This window comes from Haliotis rubra, unplaced genomic scaffold (genome assembly GCF_003918875.1).
Source record: "Haliotis rubra isolate DU_JTF1 unplaced genomic scaffold, ASM391887v1 Scf1456, whole genome shotgun sequence".
Taxonomy (NCBI): domain Eukaryota; kingdom Metazoa; phylum Mollusca; class Gastropoda; order Lepetellida; family Haliotidae; genus Haliotis; species Haliotis rubra.
The window spans coordinates 29,419-56,726 of NW_025765399.1; the positions used below are offsets into that span (position 1 = coordinate 29,419).

Genomic DNA, 27,308 nt, shown 5'->3' on the forward strand with positions numbered 1-27,308 from the left:
GTAACAGCAGCACTGCCCGGAGGAATCTTGTTTCCAGGCCGGGCTGGATACACAGAGACGTGACCACGTGGACAGAGGTAACGTCTTACCAACACTTACCATATAGTATTGGTTTGCCACCTTATACACATGGCACTTAAGTAAGCACTGATATATTTCATTATAGTTATGAACCTATCGACGATGATATTATCTCAATTATGTCATTGTATAGTAGCACATGTCAGGTACTGAAAAGCAAGGTTTGAGTGTGAAAGGACGTGCCAAGACGCAGCCCACATGCAAGTGAAGCATGCTACCTACTCATGTCATGAAAAACATCAGCTCTACCTGACCGTTCATGGAATATAACTTGTGAATATGCCATCCGTTTCATTCATACACGTTACGATGGCGAGGAGAGTTTTATTGGGACTGAGATGGAGAGATAGTGGGTACACATGCAGTTGGAACGTCATTCAAGACGTCTGTCGTTATTAGACCAATCTTGAAACCCTAAGAGAACAGTCGCTGTTCGTGGGATCGACCACGTCCAGGTAACCCAGGAGAGACCAGGGTAACACAGGAAGACCAGGTGTTACCAGAAGACCAGGTGTAACCCAGGAAGACCAGGTTTAAAGGAAGACCAGGGTAACTCCAGGAAGGCCAGGTGTAACCCCAGGAAGACCAGGAGTAACAGGAAGACCAGTCTGTAACCCAGGAAGACCAGGTAAATCCCAGAGACCAGGTGTAACCCAGGAAGACCAGGGTAACCCAGGAAGACCAGGGTAACACAGGAAGACCAGGGTAACCAGGAAGACCAGGTTTAACCCAGGAGACCAGGTAACCTTGGGAAGGCCAGGTGTAACCCAGAGGAAGACCAGGGTAACCCAGGAAGACCAGGTGTAACAGAGAAGACCAGGGTAACTCCAGGAAGACCAGGTTTGCAACCCATGGGAAGACCAGGGTAACCCAGGAAGGCCAGGTGTAACCCAGGAAGACCAGGGTAACCCAGGAGACCAGGTGTAACACAGGAGACCAGGGTAGCTTAGGAAGACCAGGTGTAAAACCAGGAAGACCAGGGTAACCCAGGAAGACCAGGGTGCCCACAGGAGACCAGGGTAACCCAGGAAGACCAGGTGTAACCCAGGAAGACCAAGGTACCAGGAAGACTAGGGTAACCCAGGAAGACCAGGTGTAACACAGGAAGACCAGGGGTAACAGGCAGTGACCAGGGTAACCCAGGAGAGACCACTCTATCAAGGGCCCCGTTTCAGAAAGCTATCGTAGCGTTACGTGAGTGAGTGAGTGAGTTATCATTTAACGTCACATCGGCAATATTTCAGCCATATCGTGGCGAGAACATTTGATAGTGAAATAAAATATAACATGTATACTATAAAACACCTGCCGATGAAGGACAGTAAAACAACGCCATTATCATAGATATACATGTAAAACTAGTAAGTGAATCTAAAACATTATTTTAACTATAGGGGACAACACAATACAAAATGGGCTATAGATACGCCAACATCATTAGCGTTACACGACTGTCGTAAGTCTATGTTGCAGTATATAAACTAAACTCACTCCCACTCACTCGACCGCCTCCGTGGTGTAGTGGTTAGAGCTTCCGAGAAGTGATCGCGGAGTTCCACCGCTCATACCAAAGACGTTAAAATATGGTACTTGTTGGTCCCTGCCTGGCTTCAGCATTAATGGGTACAACAAGGATTTGTTGGCTCGGAGTCAAAAGTATAATGTGTCTGAGTGGGGTATTCATAGCTTTCACTGCGGTGGTATCTCAGTGGGCTAGAACTATAAAACCAGCTTCAGTCTGGGCTAGTACAAGCAGCCGCACAGTACACCTACACTGCATGCACGTCGTCATATGGGCGAAATATTCTCAAGCGCGACGTAAAACCCAATTTCACCTCCTCCACCCTCACCTATGTTTTAATTATGGGATTGCGACGACTAATTCGTAGCTCAGCGATTAAGCTTTCCTGAAACGATGTCCGTCCCAGGCGTGAACTCTTCGCTTACGAGCACTCGTTTACATCAACTCTGGGTGGCCAACAGACGTTTGTCAGCCAACACCTGAAGGTCCTGAAGAGTCGGAAGATGTTCAACTCTGCCCCATGAACATCAAAGGCAAGGTCTGCAGTGTTTTTGCTTTTACAGCAGCTTGGCAATCTTTGAACCTGGGGATTGTTCCATTGGTCAGATGAAAATGTCGATTCTTAAACGGGTCAATGCCAAATGGTTGTCTTGCTGACGTGATATTTCCGAGACAAATCTCGTGTTCACTTTATGTTGAAAACTTCTCCAAAGATCGTGTTTCACATGGATACCAAAATGGCTGGCCACTTCATTTTGGGTCGTTTCAGTCCCCAACATACCCAGTGAGCGCCGTGCGGAACGGCGTCACTTGTTTAAATTGACGTATTTTCCAGAACATTCCGGTCGAGAATAATCAACCGTTCTTCAGTTTCAAATATCAGGTGTGTGAACTTCAGGTGTCAAAAAACATGCAAAAAGCGAGTAAGTTCATGGTGCACAAAGTGCACATGCCACGCGCGATAATTGACACCAAATGTCATTAGGGTTATTTTGCCTAACTTTTCAAATAACCTTTAATGTATGCAATTTTATGTTATGCACAGGTACTATTTTAAGTATTCAGATCATGCTGTCGGTGAGCAGACATGCATATTCTCTGACAGGTGAAATGTATTCATAAACCACCCATATACAAATATATCGATGGCTACATGGCAGTAGTAGTACGAGGTCAGGAAATACTATTAGTGACAGCCACTGGTTGAGTAAGTATCGTTAAGGCGCTTTTTAGCAATATTCCAACAATATCATGCCGGGGGACACAGAAACCGTCTTCATATTGTACCCAAGTTGGGCATCGAACCCGAGACGCCGGTGTGACGGCGAAATCTTTAACAACGAATTATCGAGGTAACTGCGAGTCATAAAACCCTTCCACATCAAATGCCAAAAGCAGAATCGGTGTACAATTCCGACTTTAGTGAGCATCGCGTGATTATAGTGATTATATATCAGGTGTTAGCGACAAGGTCAAGCGATATCCTGTCTAACCGGTGGCACCGTCATAAACACATGCAGAGGCTTGTCAATTTTCACCTAAAAACCACGGCGGTGGGGAATAATACTTGTCTATTTTGAAGCTTTTCGATGCAGCCGATATTTGTAGCCTTAGAAATGTGGCGGTTGTGAGCATCTTTGGGAAGAATATTACTTTCGAAAGAAAGTTGACTGTTGGAAAGTCTGAATCATCCCTTTTGTCATACAGCCTTCATTCTGAAACTCTATGCATGGATTTAAATATTACAAAAACAAGGGGCGGTTTCAATTGTCTCCTTTTCAGAGTTCCGGAGGGTAAATCATTGGAACGGAATTGGCCACTGAGCGATATAAGATCAACGCATAACCTGGAAAGCTTAAGTAAAACATTTTTCGCCTTCTTTGCGCATTGAAAACGAATTGTTTTGATCGGCATTCTAGAAGTTGGTAATAATTCATACACAACTCTTATAGCTAACAACTTCTTGTTTATTGCAGAGCAATGAAAGCACTTTCACTTTTGGCTTGAAAAGAGTGTTGCTACACCGAAAATGCAGTCTGGACAGTCTGTTCAGGAGAAATTGAGTTATATATGGCATTGATTTGACGACATTTTCACCAGAACTGTCTATTTAACGCTCCTTCGTGAGATGAGTTGGAAGGTAATCGAGTATATCAGCTGTCGTTAGTTCTGTGCTTTATTAAGCTGCATTTAGTGAAAATATAAGTCTCATGAATTATTTTTGATCTACCATAACTGGGATATGATGACATGAATCGACCAAGTTAACAACCACTCCACAGATTTAGTCGCCTCTTTATGACAAGAATGACTTACGCGCTTTGATGTGTGGATGAGTTGTTGGAGCATATATCAGCTATCGTTAATTCTGCATCATAATTCGCTTGTAATGAAAAATAAAGGTCTCTTATTATTTTGTTTCACCGAAGGTATCACCAATAATTTAAGCTTTCTCGTGTTATCTGACTAAAGTCAGATAAACCAAATATATATTAAGCATACTTTCAAGGCTTCTACTTCATGTATCCTCAGATCCTGAATGTCGCGTCCTTGACCTTCAAACCAATCGGTGCCTTCGGTATTTAAGGACAATCTTATCTCGCGAACACCGGGTGTCATTCTGTCTCGAGTAAAACGATATTTTCCGGCCTCGGTTCAATCCATTGTTTTGTTCACTGTGTCACACGTGTAGTTGTATTTTGAAAATATACAATTAGTCTCTAGAAGTGTCACTAGAACAACCTGGAGTCAGTGATCTGAATCAACAGACTATGCGAGGCTTTGAATTCAGCTAACACCCTTTGGTCCCTTTCTTTCGAAGTGGGAGCTGGGGTAGCCCCTTAATGGTTAAAGCGTTCGCTCATTACGCCCGAACACTCGGGTTCGTTTCACATATGTGACAACGTGTGAAGGCAATTTATGGCGTCCCCGGCGGTGATGTTGCTGGAATATTGCTGAAAGTGGTAAAACCATATTTACTAACTTTAGGTAGCCCGTGACGGGACATTGAATAGTCCAGCTTGACAAATTGAAAGGAATCTGACACTGATTTACCTTAGACTCTCTTGCCATGCTTTCTTCTGCTGACTTACACGTAAGTTTGATCGGCATTTTAGAAGTTTGCGAGTCACTGATACAGCATGCAACTTTATCTTACCTTCTTGTAACATACTTTAATTTCATTGGTCAATGGCGTTTATCAGAAGTTTCCGTGTCACCCCTGCCAGGAGGTGACAACTGGAACAATATTACCCGGTGGCCGCAAAACTCTCCTGCCGAGGGAATGCCATCACGCTATAACAATCATTATGACGTCATAATATGACGCATGCAGTGGACTGAGGATTTGAAAACCGTTCCATTAGTTGTTTTTGAGTTCACTATGTTCACGTCTATTTTACCGAACTTCTCCTGATTAATTTAACTATTTTTATACATTGAATCGTTTGCAGGCTCAACATATAAACATAATTAACCATTTTTTATTGCAGTTTTAACCTTGTCAGAATATGTTAAAAGATTTTCAAATCCAGTCGAGTAGCGAACTTAAAAATAAAATAAATGGATATTTTGTACAGTACAACCAGAAATTATTGAGATTTTTAAAGATTGTAAATTTTAATTTTTTCACTCATTACTCACGTATCAAATGTGAATATTAGCAGAACATAACTCCAGATTCAAAGACAGATTGAACAGTTAGTATTTTGTCCAAGTCACCATGGGCAGCAATGCAGGCTTCAATCGTGGGGTATACTACTGATCAAAGAAGTTAGAAATTCGTGGTCTATGCTGTCCCAATGTCGGACCACCTCTTCTTTCATTTCAGCAATATTTGTCAGATTTTTTTTCTTATTGACACTTTCCTTCATAAGTCCCCAAACATTTTCTATGGTAGTTTAGGTCATGGCTATAGCTTGGCCAATCTAATAATGTCATAGTTTAGGTCCTGAAACCAGGCCTGTGAATGCTTTGAAAGACGTTTTGGGTCGTTGTTCTGCTGGAAAATCCAAAAATTTCAGATAGAACACGTGAACAGATGCAAGTAAATGTCCCTCGAGAATATCTGTGTACCGCTCACTGTTCATATTCCCTTCAAATACACAGAGGGGCGTTGCCCCTTTTTCAAAACACGATAAACAGTGGACAAAGGGATGCCTGTTCTACTTGAAATCACTTTAGCTGATCTGATGTCCTTGTTATAATACTCTAAAATCAACTTCCTCTTTTCTAAATCATCCATACTGAGGATCACTGAAAATGTCGTCTGCTAGCAAGTAAACAAAGGGGGATAACTCTTCACAAACTAATGAAAAGGGATTAACGGAGTTGTCTCTCTTGAATGAAACCAAGCACTTGATAGCTGGTCAAGGTTGTTTTATACTAGAAATCCAATTCAAACATATTCCCTAAAATTCTCAATAATTTCTGGTCATACTCATACTACATTTAACATAGCGGTAAGATAAATGTCTGATGCGTTTCTTCCTCGGTCAGGAATACGTCGATGCACCATTTGTGGCAGTGTCATCCCTCGCCTACCGGTTCAGGTGACACCGCCACAAACAAAGCGTACATCAGACCGTGATTACTCTCGAGAGAAGCACACAAGTTATAATATAGATTACAACTGCTTGTTTTATTGCATCAAACTTAAACTGAAAACTATGAAATAAGGCGCGGAAAATAGTGCAAATACCTGCCACGAAAAGCGTCGGTACTCTATGCAATAAACAAAAAAGTTGTTATCCATAAGGTCGTATGCTTCACCACATTTAAGATCTAAGTATGACTTCTGAAGCAATGAGCAGAGTGAGTTTAGTTTACACCGCGACTCAGCAATATTCAAAGCTATTTGGAATGGTCTAAATAATTTAGTCTGGAATAGACAGTCAGGGATCAACACCATGACCATCGATCTAGTAGTATTGACAGGTGTTGTATATACCTGTTTGATCAAATTTCGATCAAAACGTTTCGGGGGCGTGGCCTATTCCCAGCATCAGGACACAAAGAGTCGATGACGTCACTTAATCACGCGATGCCAAAATACGGTCCAAGTGGAAGAAGCGGCCAATGAGAGGCAATCAACCCAATGATCGTCACGAAAGAGCTAGCGATGCCAAATATGGTCCCATAGCGTCCCTCGCAGTACAATGGTTTGGAGATGAGTGGTGATTGGTTTTCGATCATAATTTAGCCAATCAAAAAGCAGTACCGATAGAAGAAAGCCTATAAAAATATATGAACATAAGCGTCCGTAAACGTCAGCGTCATTTCCTTCGAGTCATCGTTTTGAAAACTGTGTGGCGATCCACAAACTCAATTTCAACTGAGGTGAGAACCGAATTACGTATTTTCATTATTTATTGATTGATTGATTTTCAACTTCCTTTTTTGTATAGTACGTGAAACTGATCGTAATGAACTGACCGTTTGAAAGAATACAAGACAAAAACAAAGACGAAAAAACGGTGTAGTAACAAGCCTTATAAGCCAGTTCATTCATACGCTATTCGAGACCGTTTACATTCCATTGGCATAAGAATGCTGTGTTAGGGATGATAGAATAAACGACCCCAGCCCTAAACAAGCCTCGTTGAACGTTTCCGAGCGAAGCGACGTGCGCGCGGGAGACGAAGGCAAAGTCATTCATCTCTCGCGCAAGGACCGTCATTTGAGAGCTGCCTGCCATACGGTGGAAAATCATTTTCATCTCTCTCTCTCTCGCGAGGACCGTGATTTGTGACAGCACTCTTGACCATAACAAATAAAAACACACACAATACTCACAGTATGTCGATGAGGATTCCAACAGAATAAAACAACCGAAAGCACAATAAATCCACTGTAAATTTCAAGAGAGCGTTCAGATATCGAGAAATCCTCGTTTTTTCCTCGAGTTCTGTCGTTCATTTTAGTCGGGTGAATCTCTTATAATAATGCGGCCGAGATTTCGTCGGTACTCGGCAGAGACATATATCATAAAAGAACCCCAACACATTATTCAAAAGACCCCAATTTCATAGAAGTTTTGTTTTTAGTTTTAATTTTTTATATAATTTTAAAAGTTTGTGGGGGTTTTTTTTACTTTCCCAAACAGCCAAAATAGTAATGGTTTCTAACTAAACTCTATCTGTTCCTGTATTTTTGTTTTAAATTTTTTTTTCTAATTTAAAAAATTTTTTTTTTTACTTTTATAGCCAAATAGTAATCATTTTTCCTAAATAAATTCTACTAACTCCTGTACTTTCCTCAGTAACTGGTTTGCCTCAGCCACCAGGAGTAAGATCTTCTGAAAGGATTAAAAAAAGAAAAGGAATTGGAATTAGAATAAAACAAACTTAAGATTACTGGTTAATTGTCGCGTCTATAAAAAAATGAATGAATGAAATGAATGAGTGAAAATGAATGAATAAATGATACTCACATGCCTCGGACTGGGTGTTTCCACCCAGGAGGGCGAAGTTCGAAGTCAACAGAGTCGGTCACCGTTTTCTCTCCCTTCAGAGTAGAAGTAACAGAATACATTTTAGAATTATCAGAAACCGTATGCATTGTATCACGCAGAACAGAAAAAAAAAAGACTACCATTAAATCAAGCGAATGCTTTCTATGGGTTGGTTTAAACGTGTATACCGCGCATTAAAAAAACGATTTCTATTTGTAAATGTAGTATCATGTGGACTTACGTTGTCGGGGGTCTCTCCCCTAAAAACCAGACATTTTCTCGCATTTTTAGGCGAACTCTCCTCGCTCTCCACTCCAGGAGGCGACTTTCGCCGACTTAAATGGGGAGTTGGCGTGTCTCCTTCTCTCCTCCTTCTAAAAAAAAAAAAGAACAAATTTTGAATTATACGTGAAATATAGCGTGGTGTCGTCGAGAAAAACCGTTGAATAAAAGCGCCTAAGCATCAAGACTATCGACAAATCAAGTATACCGCGCATTAAGTATACCGCGCATTAAAAGCAATTTCTAGATGCAACATGTAGTAAAATAGCGACTTACACGGGGAGGGCAGTTCTCCCTGGTAGGAGAGCCTCTTGACAGACGTTACTCCCAGACTACCTACGGCGGAGTGCTGCTCCAGAGACTACAAATGAAATTAAAATGAAAAATAAGGGGAAAAGATGAACACGACTCGTTAAAAATTGTAATCCAATGATCCTTCGTTCTGTAAAAATTCTTTTGTCGACATAACATTCTAATAAAATTACCTAAGAAAGTACTTACGGATAATTCATAGTTGTGGGAGAGGAGGCTGTTATTGCTGTTAAACAAACAAAAAACATAGGAAAAAACAGTCAAACCAAATTAATTGCGATTAATAACAATATTATAACGTAATAATGTCATCGATGTTTCCAGAAGTAAAAACATACCGAGAAATACTCACATAGTAAATGAATTCATTCTTAAGGAAAACGTCAAAGTCGCGAAGAGGTATGAGGGATGTGAAGTTATGCTCGAAGGCAAAAACGCCAAAGTCGCTAAGAGGTACTATAAGATTTCAAGTTTCAAAAATGAAAATGGTCTTTCGCGACATTGCCATTGGTTTAAAAAATGTTATGAAATCATGGGGTATCGGCCGATGCAACTGGCGTTGTAATTAACGTTCGTGGAACAAAGACATACCAGGTCGTACTAAACGATAAACATAGATCGGGAAGAATCTTTTAGGGTTTTATTTTGTTGTTGTTTTTTAAAATGTAACTTTTCAAACAATTGCAGCTGTCATTTTGAGATACGAAAATCAAAATAGGCAAAATAATGGGAATGACCCTGAAAAGAGTATTCTCTTGATTTTTGTTTGTTTTCGAATTGCGTTGAATAACATATGAAATAATATAACGCGCCGATCATGTAAAAAGTCTCCAAAACGAACGTGTTTGGAAGCACCGATGAATAAAATGTTAAGCTCAACGTTGGAAATAATGCAAAAAGTTTTGTTTAAATCGATCCATTAGAACTCCAGTTACAATCATCCAAAGCTGTTCACTGTCGCCAGTTATAGGTACCGTAATAATTTTAAAAAATGCGCCCGATTAACGCCTCTGAACTAAGAAATATTCTCACTACCCTACCTTGGGGTCGATTTCCAATTTTATTTGAATCATTTTGTTTTAAACAAACGCGAATGAGTATTAATACCAACCTCATCGTCCCGGATCACGAAGCTCGTTATGGCGATCATCGTTTTTCATCATATCTCGTACTTAAAGACCGATGCCGACAACATAGCGCAAAACGGCTAGACAAGGTGGCTCCAACGCGACTACTCCGCATCGAGATCGGACCCATACAGACCAAGTAATGATCCATCTAGTTAGAAGTGGGTAAAACACATGACGCCATAAAAGGCGTCTTTTAATTTCGGCGATTTCTCGCCTCCTTTTCGTCCGATCTTTTTTAAGGACATCTACTCCCAAAGACCTTTCCGTGAACGCATTAGGCGGCGCATGCGACGTCATCTTGTTTTGTAGTTGGGTTATGTGACTGTTACGTCGTTTCTATGCTATCGAATCGAGCGAAAATAATGGCATCGTGAATGTCTTAACCTAATCTACTGTTTCCTTTAGTATAACACCAATTAGAATAACTGTATCATGAAATATATATATATATATATATATATATATATATGTATATTTTAGGCATGTTATCATTCATGTTTCAGATGGACAAATACCGTTCTATTTATAAAAAAATAGTGAATTCGTTCACATCGAGCAAGGATCTCAGAGCTTGGTCCCTAAGACATGATCCGAGACTGACTGACTGACTGTGTTTGGTTTTACGCCGCTTTTAGCAATATTCCAGCAACATCACGGCGGGGGACACCAGAAATGGGCTTCACACATTGTACCCATGTGGGGATTCGAACCCGGGTCTTCGGCGTGACGAGCCAACGCTTTAACCACTAGGCTACCCCACCGCCCTCATGATCCGAGAATGAAGAGTACGTCATCCTGCACGAATTTAAACTCTTGTGCGATGAAATTGCTCAGGATCACCACTCCCCATGGATTTTGGTATCCATTGTCCGGTCAACTGGTCGACTTCTCCAACCTCCGTTGTCACGCCCAAGAGACTTTGTCATAACGAAGAGAAAGAAGCAGCTCAGCGGGCCTCTGCGTGCCTTGCCGACGGGGACTGGAATGACAGTCCGTCTCCAAAAAGGTTCTGACAATCACTGAAGAGACTTCTTCCTGACGATAAGGAGGATGCGGTTCAGCTGGCCGCTCTTTGCATTGCCAACGGGGACTGGGAGGACTACCCTTCTGAAAGCACAACACCTTCTCTTAAACACGTGAAATCCTCCGATCAAGGGAGGGGAAAGAGTATCCCTTGTCGACGTTGTGGTCAGATTTTCAAAAAAATGTTAGATCTTAGAAGACATCGATCTGCATGCACACAGCGTTCATTATCAAATGTGCCAGCTGGACCATCAACCAGTGGGCAAATACCGCCAGTCTCTCCAAACACATCCACGAAAGAGTTTACTCAGTTCCTACCAATAATTAATCCAAGGGTCAACCAAGATTCACCGAGAACATTACTGACAGGATTCGGTAGACTCGAGTCAATAACTTCTAACCCTGAAAGTCCCGATCGAGCTCCCGTCAATCCTGAAAGTCCCCAGGATGTGTTCTTTAGCCCCGACACTCGCGGCAACAGGGGGATCAGAACAAGCCCTACACGAAGTTTCATTTCGAATGAAAAAGACTTTTGCTAAAAACGCAGCCATCCAGCTGTGTGTATGAGGTCAAATTTAACTGAACAATGGCAAGGACAAAGATTGCAAGACTTGGAAGATGAACTTCACAGTATGATGGATGATGTTTTAAGGAGAGCCAGGGACATCTCGGCGACAATGATTTGGGTTGCGTTGTTATTTCGCCACGAAGGTCTAGCGAATGCTATTGTTGTACCTCTCAGTAAATTACAGGATCTTAATGCCAAAGTTGTCCTGGACACCATTTCCAAAACTTTAGCCAGCCACAATGAGTTGAAACTGGACTCTTCATTCGAAGTAGATGTTGGCATGATCGAGAGATGCCAAAAGGGGCTGGAAGTGACCATAAAATTACCAATGTAAGGGGAAAGCATCAAATTAAAGAAAGCCATTGTTGAAATACGCAACCAGGATCAACTCTGTTTGGCGCGATCTATCTCTGTGTCCTTAGCCAGAGCCTACCGAGTCACGGGAAAAGAATGGAATGATTTGGTCAAGGCACATCCAGGGCAAGATGAATTTGATCTCGGTTATAACTCATAAGAAATGTGGCCCCGATTATTCGCAAACATTAAAGATCCAAAGAGTGTAGTTCAAAAATGTTTGCTGAAAATTAATGTATCGTGCGGTTTGCCCCAAGACCACCCTTGAGTCTAGCCGATATTCCCGACTTTGAGAAAGTGCTGAATTGCGAAATACTGGTCCTCAGTGCAGAAATGGGCAACAAATTTATTCAAGCAAAGGAGAAACTCACAGCTCCAAAACAAAACTATTCATCTATTTAATCGAAGAAGACAATCACTTCCACTCGATTACGATGATCTCTGGATTTTTTGGCAGCAACTATTGGTGTGACAACTGTCTAGCACCCTACAACAAAAGGCATCAGCATACATGTGAAACGTACTGTATCGTTTGCAAATGCCCTGGCTGTAAAGTCTCCGATACACCGGTCATCTGTAAAGATTGCAACATGACCTGTAGGTCCAAGGACTGTTTCATACGTCATAAGGCACGACCAATTTTGAAAAAGAAGAAGAGCAACAGAGCCTCTGAGTGCGACCAATGGAAGAGGTGTCAGCATTGTTTCAAAGTATTAAACGTGAAAGAACGCGATTTGGATCAGCACACTTGCGGGGAGTACAAATGCAAATGGTGTAAAGAATACGTCCCTCAAGATCACAAGTGTTATCATCACCCTACTTCAAGAGAAAACAAAGGCATATCCAAATTCCTTTTTTTTTATTTCGAATGTCGCAGGATGACATCTACGTTTTGCAAAGATGGATCGTCCCATCTTCCTGTCAAGTTTGCACCGTCGACACTGTCGGCTCCTGCACGCATCACCTTCTCTGCAACAACTGTAAAAGTTCATCTTGTGGAAAGACAGAGCACAAAGCTAATTACGTTTTAGCCCAGTCAGTTTGCGATGTGTGCAAGGAAGAGGACTCTTTGGACAAACCTTGCCCTTCTTGCAGGACGCGTTGTAAGACTTGCGGAAAACGTGACAAAAAAAAGCAGTACATCGTTCCTCCTTGCGAGGACAAGTCTGAACTCAGAGAAGTTAAATTCTGTGGTAAAGACACGGCCTCGGAATTCTGTTCATGGTTGTTTTGAGATCAACACAAACAATTCACCATCTTTGCTCATAATTTTAAAGGATATGACGGATACTTCATTCTTTCTTATCTCATCCAAAACTCAATGCTCCCGCACCAAGTTATATATAGCGGAAGCAAAGTGATGTACCTCCACATCGAAAGAGGTTTAGATATGCGTCTTCTGGACAGCCTGTCCTTTTTCAATACCCGTCTCGCCAACCTACCAAAGATGTTTCACTTAACAGAGCTGAAAAAGGGTTATTTCCCACACTTCTTTAATACTCACGAACATCAAAACTACATAGGACCAATTCCGGAGCCCGCATACTATGGTATTGATTTTATGGGGCCCAAAGACAGAATAACTTTTCTGGACTGGCATGCGGCACAAGGAGACAAAACCTTCGATTTCACGGCTGAAATAGAAACCTACTGCCGTTCTGATGTTGATATCCTGAGGCGTTCCGTCATGGTTTTTAGAGATCTAATGATCAGCATCACCAGAGAGACAGAGACGACCAAAGATCCTAAAACGGGTCTCGATGTGGAACGAGTTATCAAACAGGGCGTGGATCCGACCCAAAGCATTACCATTGCCAGTGTCTGTATGAAAGTCTTTAAAGAAAAGTTTCTGAAACCCTATCCTCACATCAAATTAGACTGCGACGATGAGAAATGGCTCCAACTGAGGGAGAATGATGAAGGAATGAAATTTGTTGAACGAGGCAATGAATGGGTACTGCTGGAGGATTTAGCGACGACTGGGAGCTACCATCGTCGAAGAGGAAACCTTACCCAGTCCAATAGCCCAAGTACCACACGAAGGCTACACCAAAAAGGATCAATACAGCCGAGTGTCTATTCAATGGCTGGAATGGCAGGCTCATTCCAAAGGCATTCGCATACAACACGCGTTGAACGATGGTGAATTTCGCATCCCGGGTCACAAATACTCAGCGGATGGGTATTGTTGGGAGACAAATACTATCTATCAGTTCGACGGTTGTATGTTTCACGGATGTCGCGCATGTTACCCTCACAACCGTGACACAACAGTTCTGCCACAAACGCAACAGTCTATTTCAGAACTGTACGCACTCACCATGAAAAGGAATGAATTTTGGAAATCTCAAGGGTACAATTTGGTCACGCTGTGGGAGCACGAATTTACCGAAAAGGTAAGAAGCATGCCTGAGCTCAAAAAACTATGTTGAGAAACTGGATCTGCAGGAACGCTTGGATGTCAGAGACAGCTTTTTTGGAGGTCGCACCAATGCCATCAAACTCTACTACGAGGGCCAGTGAGGATGAAGAAATTCTGTATCAAGAATTTACTTCATTATACCCGAGTGTCAACAAGTATGAAAGATATCCAGTTGGTCACCCTACCATCATCACGCGGAACTTTAAGGCTTTGGACCAATACTTTGGCATTGCCAAAGTGAAAATCCAACCTCCCAGAGGCCTTTATCATCCCGTCTTGCCTTACCGTTCCAATGGGAAACTCAAGTTCCCGCTCTGCCGTACTTGCGCGGATATGGAACAACGTGAGCATTGCTAGCATACGGAAGTGGAACGGTGTTTCATAGGTACATTCTGCACTCCAGAACTTCTCAAAGCCTTGGAGAAAAGCTACGAAACAGTAAAAATTTATGAAGTGTACCATTGGTCCGAAAGCACTCAATACGATCCAGACACCACAACAGGGGTCTGTTCGCGGATTATATCAATACCTTCCTAAAGATCAAACAGGAATCTTCCGGATGGCCCGCTCGGTGTAAAGATGAGTCTGACAAGCAAAAGTACATCGCAGACTATTTCCGACACAAAGGAATACAGCTAGAATATGAAAAAATTCAAAAGAATCCAGGACTAAGAGCCTTGTCCAAACTGTCTTTAAATAGTTTCTGGGGTAAGTTTGCCCAGCTTTCCAATATGAAACAGACCAAATTCATCAATCACAATGACCTCGACACATTTTACAGTTTTCTCACAGATCCATCAAAATCCATTCAGAATTTCCATATTCTTACCCCAAGAGTTTTACAACTGCATTGGTCCCATGCTGATACATTCTTCGTACCGGACAACGAATCTACCAACATATTCATAGCTTCCTTCACCACATGCTATGCCCGTTTAAAACTGTACGGCCTCCTGGACATGTTGCAAGAGCGTGTACTCTACATGGACACAGACAGCGTCATCTTCAAGAGTAAACCCGGTGACATCAATCCACCCCTTGGCGATTATCTCGGGGAATTAACCGATGAGTTAGAAGGGGATCCCATCAACATTTTTGTCAGCGGTGGAGCCAAAAATTATGCCTACAAAACCAGAAGCGGCAAGGAAACCTGCAAAGTACGCGGATTCACATTGAACCATATGAACTCTCAACTCATCAATTTTGGAACCATCCGTGAGACAGTGTTGCAACCATTCAGGGATGGAAACATCTCAGTCACCAACCCTTCCAAAATATCGCGTGACCAAATCAACTCAAAAATATAACAGAGTCGAAAAGATGAAATATCGGATGGTATATACAAAAAAGGGTAATCCAACCCGATTTAGATACTCTACCCTATGGCTATTAGATCATCGATGTGTCTCTGACATTATAGTGTCCCTCTAGTGTCCCTCATTTGTCCCTTTAGTGTCCCTCATTTGTCCCTGTTGTGTCCCTCATTTGTCCCTTTAGTGTCCCTGTTGTGTCCCTCTAGTGTCCCTGTTGTGTCCCTTTAGTGTCCCTCTAGTGTCCCTTTAGTGTCCCTCATTTGTCCCTCCAGTGTCCCTGTTGTGTCCCTCTAGTGTCCCTCATAAGTTTCTTCGGGATATAAAAGATATGAATGAAGGTATAAATATGAAAACTCTTCCAACACTGAGTCAGTCCTCATATATTCGAGCAACGCAATGGGTCGAATCAGAAAGGACTGTCCCGTACCCGGATGCTCAACGAAACAGCTTTCAAAACTTTCCAATCATCTCACTAAGTTCACCACATAACAGAACGCTCTCCCTGGCTCAAACCGAACAAAGATGCCGTAACAACGACCACCCCCAAGAGTGCGATAACCTGGAGTCCTGATGCAGTCGTAGATCCCACCAAACGTTGGTGGGAAACGCAAAGTTTAACACCTGTTGAACCATGCTCCAGTATTTGTGTGTCTGGACCTACGAGGGGCGGGAAAGACTCAGTGGGTGTACAGACTACTGAAACATTTACCAGGGATGTACGTGAAGGACCCTCCCGAGAAGATTTTGTACTGTTACGGTGTCTACCAACCCTTGTTCGATGACGTGGAACGTACTATACCCAACATCACCTTCCAACAGGGGTTACCTACTCCATCAGACATAGAAGCATTCGCTGCAGGATCGCACTGAGCGTCATCTGAGCGTCATCTTTATCACTCAGAACTTGTACGGTCAGGGCAAATCTGCTTGAACGATTGGTACTTGGTGCTGTTTAAAAACGTAGGAGATGCCTCGCAAATTTCCACTCTGGGGCGCCAACTGTTTCCTGGACGTGTGGGTATTTTAGTGGAAGCTTACACGGATGTGGTCAAGAGACCTTATGGATATTTGGTCATAGACATGTCACCCCGAGTGGAAGATAAATTGAGATTGAGAACGCGTATTTTTCCGGGAGAAGACACTATTGTGTACGTGCCTAAGACACTATAAATAACTGTACATCCTTCGAAAAGTATCATAATGTTCAAGATCATCAGACAGAACACACCTTTCCTGTACATGTTGGTGGCGAGTCCATCGCTCCAACAAAAGAAAGTACTGTTACGATCCATCGCCCCGGAACAATTAAAAGCAGTATGCACCATCGTATTTAATGTGCTACATAACACCGGTTACCCTTGAGTAAATCGGCGTCTGACGAGTTGAAACGACATCGACGTGTGTACAGACAGTTGGCTCACAAATCCATCCCATCAGCTGAGAAAAAAGAACTGTTGATCAAAAACGTCAACGCCGTTGTGCTGGCCATTAAAACAGTAGCCCCGTTGTTACAATTCGTATAATCCTGCAGCATATTGCCAAGCGCGTGCTAGTGCCATTTGAAAAATACGAACGTCTGGTCAACACTACTAACCGTGATCATGAGCCTATGAGGGATAGAGAGATGGAAGTAGACACTCCCGAGAGGGATGCACCGGAGGAAGAAGAGCGCAAACCCTTGTCCCGAGAAGTAATCGGGAGCGCCTTACCCAAACCTTATCGTCAACGCGGGGCCGCTCTGTTGACGTTTATCCACAATAACAGAGATGTGTTGACTTGGACGGATCGAGGACAACTGGTGTTCAAAGGCCAGCTTCTTCCCGACACTCACATCGTAGACCTCTTGAAAGATTCTCAATATTTGTATAAACGTCTTCGACCTCGAGGCATGAGGAATTTTACGAAGCATTACGGGATATGCATGTCCCACAATCTCTCATTGGTAATCAACAGCGATGGGAAGTGGACAAGAATGATCTCCCCCGATCACCTCCAACACGACCTCCAGGCATACCCATTCAACAGAAGACAAAGAAGGACGAGAAGAAGAAGAAGATGTCTTTTAAATGGTTGTCTTGGTAGATTGTAAAGTCAATGATAGGAGTGCTCCTATCCTATCGTTTGACTCATGAACAAAAAAACAACAACAAAAAACGGAGCTATTTAATATAGGTAGAAAAAAATGGTATATCTTGATTGTTTGTCGTGTGGTTGTGAAAAAAAAATAGTCTAACCCTTTTTATTGTACTCAAGTTTTTATTCTCTAGCAACTACAAGCTACGAAGTGAAAATGGACACGACAGAGGTTACATCGAGATCCCTTATGGGGGGCTGGGTGTTCACTATACAGTACAAATACATTTTAGCGATGAAAAGGTCCATTAAGATATAAAACGTGGAGTCTTTCCTGGTATCCACGAGTAAACACATATTGTCCAAGGGTTCTCGTGTTCATACTCTGACACCGTTCATTCTGCCAGAATGTTACGGGCTTCGTCCACTCGTAGTATCTGAGGTTCTTCGGAGTAGACCAAACAGTTGACCGTTTCTGGTAGACCTTGGCTGAATTGCTGTAGTCGGATGTTACCTCGTTTTATTTGATCCAGAAACTCCTTACCATAGTAAGGCTCCAAGGTAAATTGATACAGAGCGTATCCTGTAGCAAAGTCTTCCCTGCGGATCATGGGAGATTGCCAGATATGACGGGGATCGAATAGACAACTAGGGGCATTGTTATAATTCTTGTTCGACAGACTCAAAGCTTGTCCGGGAAGCGATTCGCCATTGACATATAATCCGATGGTGGCCAGATCGTACATTTTGAAGTTGAACGGATTCTTGGTATAGTCTCCGTTCATGCTTTCGGCCGACACAAGACCCACAATGATGTTGTTTGGACAACAGTTTTGAAAGATTTGATCCCAGACGAAATTGGATTGGCCCTTAGGTATCGTAGCAAACTTCACGTCAGATTTGATGTAGGGATAGGTCGCCGGACTTTTAGACAGCAGCTTAGCGTGATTCGTGACGAGAGCGGGTACGGGTCGTATTTTACAGAGGCGTAGATACACGTCTTCCAACACGATCTTGTAGTCTTTATTTTCCACATTACTCATCAAGTTGAAATGAGGTTTAGTCGGATAGAGTTTGATCTGCATATCGACACCACTGATGAGAAACTTGTCGCATTCCGTGAAATCTTCGTAGAGAGGACCGGACATATCCACGGACTGAGTGAGTTCTGTGAAAGACACTCTGCTAAGCAGTCCAGTGTTCGAGCCCGAATAGGTATCTGCAGAGTCTATCGATACTCCGGGCGACGCGGTACCATCGTCTTTATATAACAATTGGGAAGCGCCATACCCCGTTCCTTCAACCCCTTTTTTAATCAGAGCTTTGAGATAGCTTTTGTAAGGGTACAGATTGGTAGATATCGCGATCAGTTTACCATTGAGCGTGATGTCTACCTGCGACCAGAGAGAATGAAGCCAATTGTTGATTGGTCCGACGTGTTCCTCTGCAACCAATATTGAACTGTCCATTCTCAGGATTTTGGCTTTGACGTGAAGGGTAGATCGTTTCAAATCTGTATAGTCAATATTTTGTCCAGACAGGTTAAATTCAACGGGACTGGTTTCTGCAGTCATTTGAGACGTGTGTCTCATGTCCACGAAATGCATTTTATCAATTCCCGTCATAGCTCGAGGTTCCGGAAAAAGATCTAATTCTTCTAAAGGCATATCTTGATGGGTGGAAGGCGTGTAACAAGCCATTATTTCTTCTTCTTGGTAAACTTATCTTCCGGGAAAGTAAGCTTTCTTCTCTTAGGAGCTTCGCGGTTCGATCCGTTACCTTTGACGTTCCGAACAGAACTGCTACGTTTTCTCTCGCAAGTCTTATTTATACCGTCCTCATTGTTCATCTTTTGAAGCACTTTGGCCTGGTCGACCACCTGTTGAGTGGGTGCCGTAAGGACCACATCCACCGTTTTGACCTCTTTTTCTTTCTCCGGGGCATGGTCCGATTCGATGTTCACCCTGATTTTCCCAATATCGAATATAAGCTTGTATGGACATTTTCTTATGCATTTTGGGATATCCCATTGCTTGAAGCCAGTAATATTTATAATACATCTTATCCTCCTCTTTCGATCCTGGTACGTACAGTTTCCAGTAAGAGCTACTCATGATGTGCGCACGGGTCCCAGGTTCTCGGTGGAATGATGTCTGTTCTGCATAGATTCTCTTTATATAGTTCACTCGATACCCCTGTCCCATAGGACATTTTCAACATGTCAAGGGTAATGGTTTGATGTGAACTGTCGCTGTTACTGTTCCCGTGATAAAGATCGCTGGTTGTCCTTCGTGGTCCTTTACATATACCTCCAGGGTGTTCACCTCATTACCTTTCAGGGGCACGTAGTAGGGCTGGGGGAAGAAAAACTCTTTTTCTTCCTTGTTGCTTCTCAAAAACAGATGACGTAAGAAAGGTTCCTGCCGGGGTCCCACATAGGACGTATCGCAGAGGGTGGACCCTACGTAAACGTGGTGATCTTGACCTCGTTGAGCTTCCCAGTTACTGAGCGTGATGTCGCACAAGGCCATCACCCAGCGGGTTCCGTCTAGCTGCATAGGTGGATTCAGGGTCACCCTAAAGGTGTGTCCTTGGTTCTGGGGGTACAGATCTTGACAGTCTGTACTTCGGAGCACCAGGTATTTATCCATGTTTCTTAATCTTTGGGTTTGGGAAGTAAATAGCCCAGAGAACTGCTCAACAGGGCTGTCCACAGGTTGGAATTGCCTCGGTCTAAGGACAAGTTGATGATGCACGTGATGACCACAAAATAAATGATGATAATCTGGGAGAAAAAGACAGTTTCCGTTTTGGCGACTTTTCTACCCCAAAATGTCCAACTCTCAGATGGGTGACTCCCTGTCATAGGTGTGACTTGTTCCGCATCTTCCATCGCTACTGATGTGACTCGGTAGAGTTAGCGCTATATATTTTAGGTCTGATAATGCTTCACATCCTCTTCAGGAATCCACGAGTTATATTTCTTAGGCCAATGAAGCCATTTCACCAAAACTTCTTTCCGTTTGTTTTGTGTTCTTCTTTTGATAATTTCTTGTATCCTGTATTCTTGATCAGGATTTTCGGTAACGGATTGAAGTTTAGCTGCATAAAAGGTGCCTTCGATTGGATCACCTCCCCAATCTTTCAATTTGTACAAGTCGTTATCTTGAGACCAGTAGCGACTAGTAATGGTAAAGATTTCACCCGACCATTTCTCCTGGTATTCTCTGTCGAACGTCTGTCTCAGATGACTCACTCTTACTTTATCTCCCACCTGGATGGTATATTTTCGCTTCATGTTCTTTCTCACTGGTTTCCGTCCTTTCATCTTGATCAAATATTGATTTAGTCTTACTTCACTCTCGTTGGCCTTAGTTACGCTATTAGGCGTTTGACCTAACATTCTGTGATTCGTGTTGTTTTAACTTTCAACTACTTTGGGTACAATGTCTATATACCGATGAGTAACACGTTTCAACATGTATCGGTACAACCTCATTTTGATGACTCTTTTGGCATAGGGGGCTTTCGTTTCGTTCAGAGTAAATAGTTGTGTCACTTTGTGCTTTTTCAAAAAGACTTTAACCCAACGATTCTTAAATTCTGATCCCATATCCGATTGAAAAATATTAGGCCTCCGACCTCGAGTATTCCATAACTCAGTCAACGCATTCACCACCTCTTGGCCCTTGGTAGACTCGAGTGGAAAGACCCAGATATATCTGGAGAACAAGTCTATCACGACCATCAGATATTTGATTCCATCGTTGTACTTGGCTAAATATGTCATGTCCATAAGATCAGATTGCCAATGACTGTCTAAACCTTCAACCACGTACTCATTTCGGGAATTTTCGTCTGACCTGATGAGTCATGGTATAAATGTCTTGTTCCTTCAACCATTTCTTGATTCTATGTAAGCCAATTTTATACCGTCCCTCGGCTTTCACTGCTTCGTATAGTTTCTTAGGACCGGCATAACTACCGGGATGTTCGGGGTCGTAATACATTTTGCTCAGGTACTCTTCCCACGGAGCCATGACGACAAACTAACGACTGATATCTAAAACATCGCTTTTTATACAGCTCTCTCTCTACTTCCGGTCTGGAACACTCCTACCATTCTGATGTATTGACAGTCGGGGGACCATTTTTCGTGTTTGATCCACGGATTGTCCATGCTCTTCCATTCCTTCAGACGTATGCCGCATTTGAAACACGTACAAGAGTCTCCTCTGTCCAGATAAGTTAAACCAGCTTGAGCCATATCTCTTGGGTCTTGACTCATTTGAATAGGCCAGTTCTGTGATATAGATATGTCGTTGTCAATACACAACCGCGATCACTGACCACATGCAATTTGAACTTAACACCAATCAGGCTATACACCATAAACAAAACGCATTGATTTATGGCCCGAGTTCGGTCTCTGTCACGTTATGTAATTACACAGACAGGCAGGTGTGATACTTGAACACATGACATGTTATGATGTCTGTTGATTGCAAAATGTTATACACAAAAAATGAGCATGTATTTACAAAACCCAACATCTCTATATATACACACACAATGAACCGGGAAGGCGGTATCTGCTAATGAACCAGCCGTTACACTTGAGTGCACACCCACCCGCTCTGACTGGGTTCGGTATCCCGGCTGCTTCGTTTCGAGGGAGGTAAACCCAAGTACAAAATATTGCACTTTTGATTGGCGATTATACGCTTATAATTTTGTTTATTTGTTTTTTCATAATCAGCCATGCATATTATATATCATGAAGAAGTCATAATTGTGTTTTAATTATGTTTGATTTTTTTGGTTGCATGTGACCTTTAAAGGAGTCCAACCTTTTCTCGAACGAATTCGAATCCAGCTTTGGGGGCAATGTTGCAGCGCAATCGGCAACCACGTGCTGGTCGAGATAACTGCAGACGTCCATCGTATTCTTGAAGTCCGATCCAGTCTCCGTACCCAGTAACTTCAACGCTTTCGACTCTCCGCATTCCTCTAACGCTTTACAGAAGGCGGTGTAAGCTCCGGGTCCGCGTCTTGGCAAGGTGAACAAGAGTTCTCTAATACGATCGTAAGTCGTTTGATATTTTTCCATAATTTCGGCTTCCATGAATTTGGTGAGGACTTTACACTCTATCAATTTTTGTACCACGTCTTCTACACGGCGTATACTTCCCACGAGTCCCACCTGGTTCTGTCTGAGAATATCCCTGTGCGACGCTTCCATATTCAAATCGCAGAGACGCACTAAGTCACGTCTTCGCGGTCCAACGTCTATGGAGGTAATGGCGAGACGAAGGAACACGAGTTATTATTCGTGATCCTAATCACGTGACATTCGTCCTTAACTACCGTGCCCCGTCTACGAAGCGAATGACTAACTTTGTACAATGTCACGGGATTTCATCCTCCTGTCACGTGGTATCTACTAGTTCCAATAATCGTTGGGGTTACAGAAGCTACACCTCAGATAACCCACCTGATTTTGGTGATCCTCTTGAAGAATACAAGGAATCATGTCTTTCAATTAGGGAACATAGTCAAACATCTCCGGAATGCAACTCTTCAGCCTCTCCCATTTATCCTTAGAAAGAATAATTCCTTTTTCATCTGTCAGCTGTTTAGTTTCGTGATCCCAAGTCCACTTTCTAACATCCACTCCGTGGCCATCGTCTAAGGTAAGGTAGAGATTACCCCCCAGATGAATACTGCGCCCTCAGTCCCTTCTTTTCTAGCTTCGTCCACTTGTAACGAAACCATCGGGTAAACTGAGCCATTGCTTCAAGTTCAGACTCAGACCTGATTTGGTAGGATAAGACTTGCCGTTGCGATACGTGACGTATTTTCTGATATGTATACCCAGCTTGCCATGCCACATCTTGGCCGACACGTACACTTTGTCGCCTAATTCCAAATGACAACGCGAATTCGGTTCCACTACGACTTGCGCTGAGAGAGACTTCGGGACATCGTTAACCGCTGAAGTCATGTTTAACATCGACATCTACCAGAGATATGAGTCGACGCGAAAACCTCACCAGTACTTTATAGGCACAACACTGAAAATGAATATAAATGAATTGGGTGAAATTATGATCGATGCCTCAGACCGTTTTTGATCGGTAAACAGAAGATTGGGTGAAAATTATGAAACTCTTCGCCCTCTCGGACCGTTTTGATCGAAATTGATTAAACAGAGGCCTCAGATTGGGTGAAAATTATGATCGGAAACTCTTCGGCCGCCCCGGACCGTTTTGATCGAAATTCGATCAAACAGAGGTATATACAACAGACGGGCATTGACAGGATGCTATCCTTTTCACATTGAGGAAACATCTGACGATAGGCACATACGATGACATACCAAGTCAGCGAGACTGACCACCCGATCCTGTTATTCGCCTCTTACGACAAGCATGTGTTACTGAAGATCATTTCTAACCCGGATCGTCACGGGTAACTTCTGAAGAAAGTTTTATGTCTGAGCTTTAGGTATATTTCTCTCCATTTTAGTCCATCCTCGGAGCCTGTTCAGGAGTGATATGCGGCGAACACGAGGAGTGCAGATTGTCCAGAACGAGGCTGCCTTTCTGTACGTCGGCCAGTACACTGAAGGAAAAGGAAGAAATCACCACATCTGCCTCAATGGCAACAGGTGAGGGCAGAAACTTGAATGATGAAACCACTGGTCACACGCTGTGGCAACAAGGTAGGACCAGAGTTCACTGCGTCCAAACGTTCAGGTTCCATCGAGGCTTGTGTCGGCTATCGACGAGGTCGGTTGTGTAACTGACTGACTGAGTTTGGTTTTACGCCGCTTTTAGCAATATTCCAGCAACATCACGGCGGGGGACACCAGAAATGGGCTTCACACATTGTGAGGTCGGTTGTGTAAGATATCGTTCCCTCATTTATATTTATATATACAGTAGAACATGGTTATAGCGAACACGGATATAGCGTACAAACGGATATAGCGAACAAATTTAAAAGTCCCGTCAACAGTCCTTTATAACATCATTAAAATTATACGTGCTTCTTTGTGGTTTATCTGGACATTATAAATGTAAGCTTGCATTTTGATTAAAACAAATTTATTTAAGTTGTAGTTGTATTATTTCAATTTTATTATAAAAATAAACTTCATATTATCAACATGATATAGGTAATGTCTGTGAATGTCTATATCTCCATTCTGTACTCATATTACCAAGGTAAGTTTAGAACATGATCAGCGTAAACTGTTGGCTTAGTTTTCATATTTTTCTTTGTTTTGGTGAAGTGTAAAAGACCCCACGTGGCATGTCTCATTTTTCGCTAAATATCGTTATGGATAGTAGTATTGACGGGCATGAGCAGTGGTAGGAATCATATAGAAAGAACCATAAAACACTGGTCGAAATATTCCTCTAACAAGGATGTTTACTTCCAGGTTCTGAAATAACAGAATGGTACAATGTATCAACTTGTATTTAGCACTTATTATCATGAAACAACACTTGTGAATATCCCATTATAAAGAAACTACAGCAATAAGTTCACAATACATGACACTGTCATGCAATGACTGCTCCCAAGTTTCACGAAACTTTGAAAAAGTCTAGCAAAACTACAGATAGTAAATTCCATGAATTAACACTGAGCATGTTGACTTTATATTGATTCTAAAACTACAAACTGACTCTAAAATCCCGACATTATAACAGAAATCTGCCATATAGTTACAAAACTCAATGTATCAGAGCGCACCATTACCACGAAAATAGGATACACTTTTGCACGTATTTGAAATAATTGAACATTCCTGTAATTGCAAAAATACTCTGAAAATAGTGTAATACACCGCCACAAACATGGATATATTATAAGACTGATATTTGTACCTGAAGAGTGCATATCGACCGTCTCTGAAACTTCAACATTCAATATATATCCTTGCTCTCGACAAACCATCGCTGGTCACTCATGCACTCCCTCGCAGTAAACTCTCAACAGCCAGGGAGCATCTATTGTATCAAATGTCAGGGACTACTACTGTCAGAGAACTTAAACTACTGGTCAAATAAAGATATTATTCCAAACTAGTACACAAGATGCAAAATATAGCTGCACATTTCCTGACTAGAAACAATTCTGCAAAATATTATGATTACATCAGGGAAAACCAAACGAATTGTAGTCATGACCATACTAAACATACACTATTAGTCTCTTAAACCAAAACAGTTACAACATAATAAGACTGTCTGCATGGTACATGTTGTTGCAAGCCGTCTTTCTACTTCCCATGCAGGTGCTCCTACAAGTACACCAAAACCACCCACTGTACCAAATGTTGCCCCCTGAAACAATTTTGTATACAGTTCGCTTGCAAAAGAAGTTCGATCAAATAAATCAGCCCTACTGAAACTAGGAGTGGCTGTCGATATCGATGATAGAGATCGATAATCGTTAAACAAATATCGAGTGATTACCGATAAATGTCGGAAAAGTAACTTCTAGCAGAAAAACCCAAAAAGTCTGAAAGAGTGAGTGAGCGAGTGAGTACTCTGGGCCAGCAATATCACGGCTGGGACACCAGAAATTGTACCCATGTGGGGAACTGAACCCGTCTTCGGCGCGAAGGGCGAACGCCTTATAAATCGTGATATTGCTGGAGTATTGCTGAAAGCGGTATTAAACAAAACTCACTCACTTATGTTACAGGTTCTTGGATGAGGAAGGAAACGCCTTGGTCCTTAATTCAACAGTATGTTCAACTGACAAATGAAGAACTGAAGCATATCTTCATCAACTCCAGTCTCATCTTCAGAGTGAAAACCTGCAATGATGCTAACTTCCGACTTGGCAGATCTGGACCAGATACAGTCGTTATAGGGGGTAAAAGAAATACTAAGATGTGGATCAATGGATGTGAAATAAATCATGCACATGGGATTTTGTCCTGCACAGAGTTCAGATCATTCTGGTTTACGTTTAAGAATAGTACCATTTCAGTTGGGAGAGGGGAGAAGGTTGGGGAGCGTGGCCTCATGAATTGCAGTATCCGTGGCAACAAGGCATTCGGAATGTATATAACTACGTTCATAAAAAATCCTGGAACATGGCTGTTCCGAAAACGTACCGGTTAAATTGAAAACCAGCGATAAGCATCTTTCATGGCAGCATCATATTTGGTACACGTTCATAAATCGACCTTAAGGTTAAGATGCTCTCAATGCTGGTTTCGGAGCGGTGGGGTAGCCTGATGGTTAAAGCGGTCGCTCGTCACACCGAAGACCCGGGTTCGATTCCTCACATGGGTACACTGTGTGAAGCTCATTTCTGGTGTCCCCCACCGTGATATTGCTGGAATATTGCTAAAAGCGGCGTAAAACCAAACTCACTCACTCACTCAATGCTGGTTTCCCTCGTCACACCGAACACCCGGGTTAGATTCCCCACATGGATACAATGTGTGAAGCCCATTTCTGGTGTAATATTTCTGGAATATGGCAAAAATCGGCGTAAAGCTAAACTCACTCAATACTGTTGACATAACCAACATTGTGCATAGCCGTTAAGATGAGGGTGACCCCATCCTTCCCACTAAATCCCGAAAACCATCACAGTTTTCGGGGTGAGTTTAAACCCTTGAATCCCGAATACATTAACACAAATCTCAAAAGCACAAAAGCCGAAATTTGGGGATTTCAATTATTTGAATGAGTGCAGACAAAATGTTTTAAGAAAAACATATATGTTTTAAATTAGTCATTAAAT

General features: G+C 42.4%; 1 protein-coding gene across 1 annotated transcript; it reads left to right on the forward strand.

The window, feature by feature from the left end:
- Positions 1-26,768, forward strand: LOC124269562. The gene is made up of 3 exons (XM_046704592.1): positions 1-77; positions 24,060-24,201; positions 26,253-26,768. The coding sequence occupies exons 2-3, from the start codon at positions 24,192-24,194 to the stop codon at positions 26,675-26,677; spliced, it is 435 nt and encodes a 144-aa protein (XP_046560548.1). The 5' UTR covers positions 1-77; positions 24,060-24,191; the 3' UTR covers positions 26,678-26,768.
- The last annotated feature ends 540 nt before the right edge of the window (positions 26,769-27,308 follow it).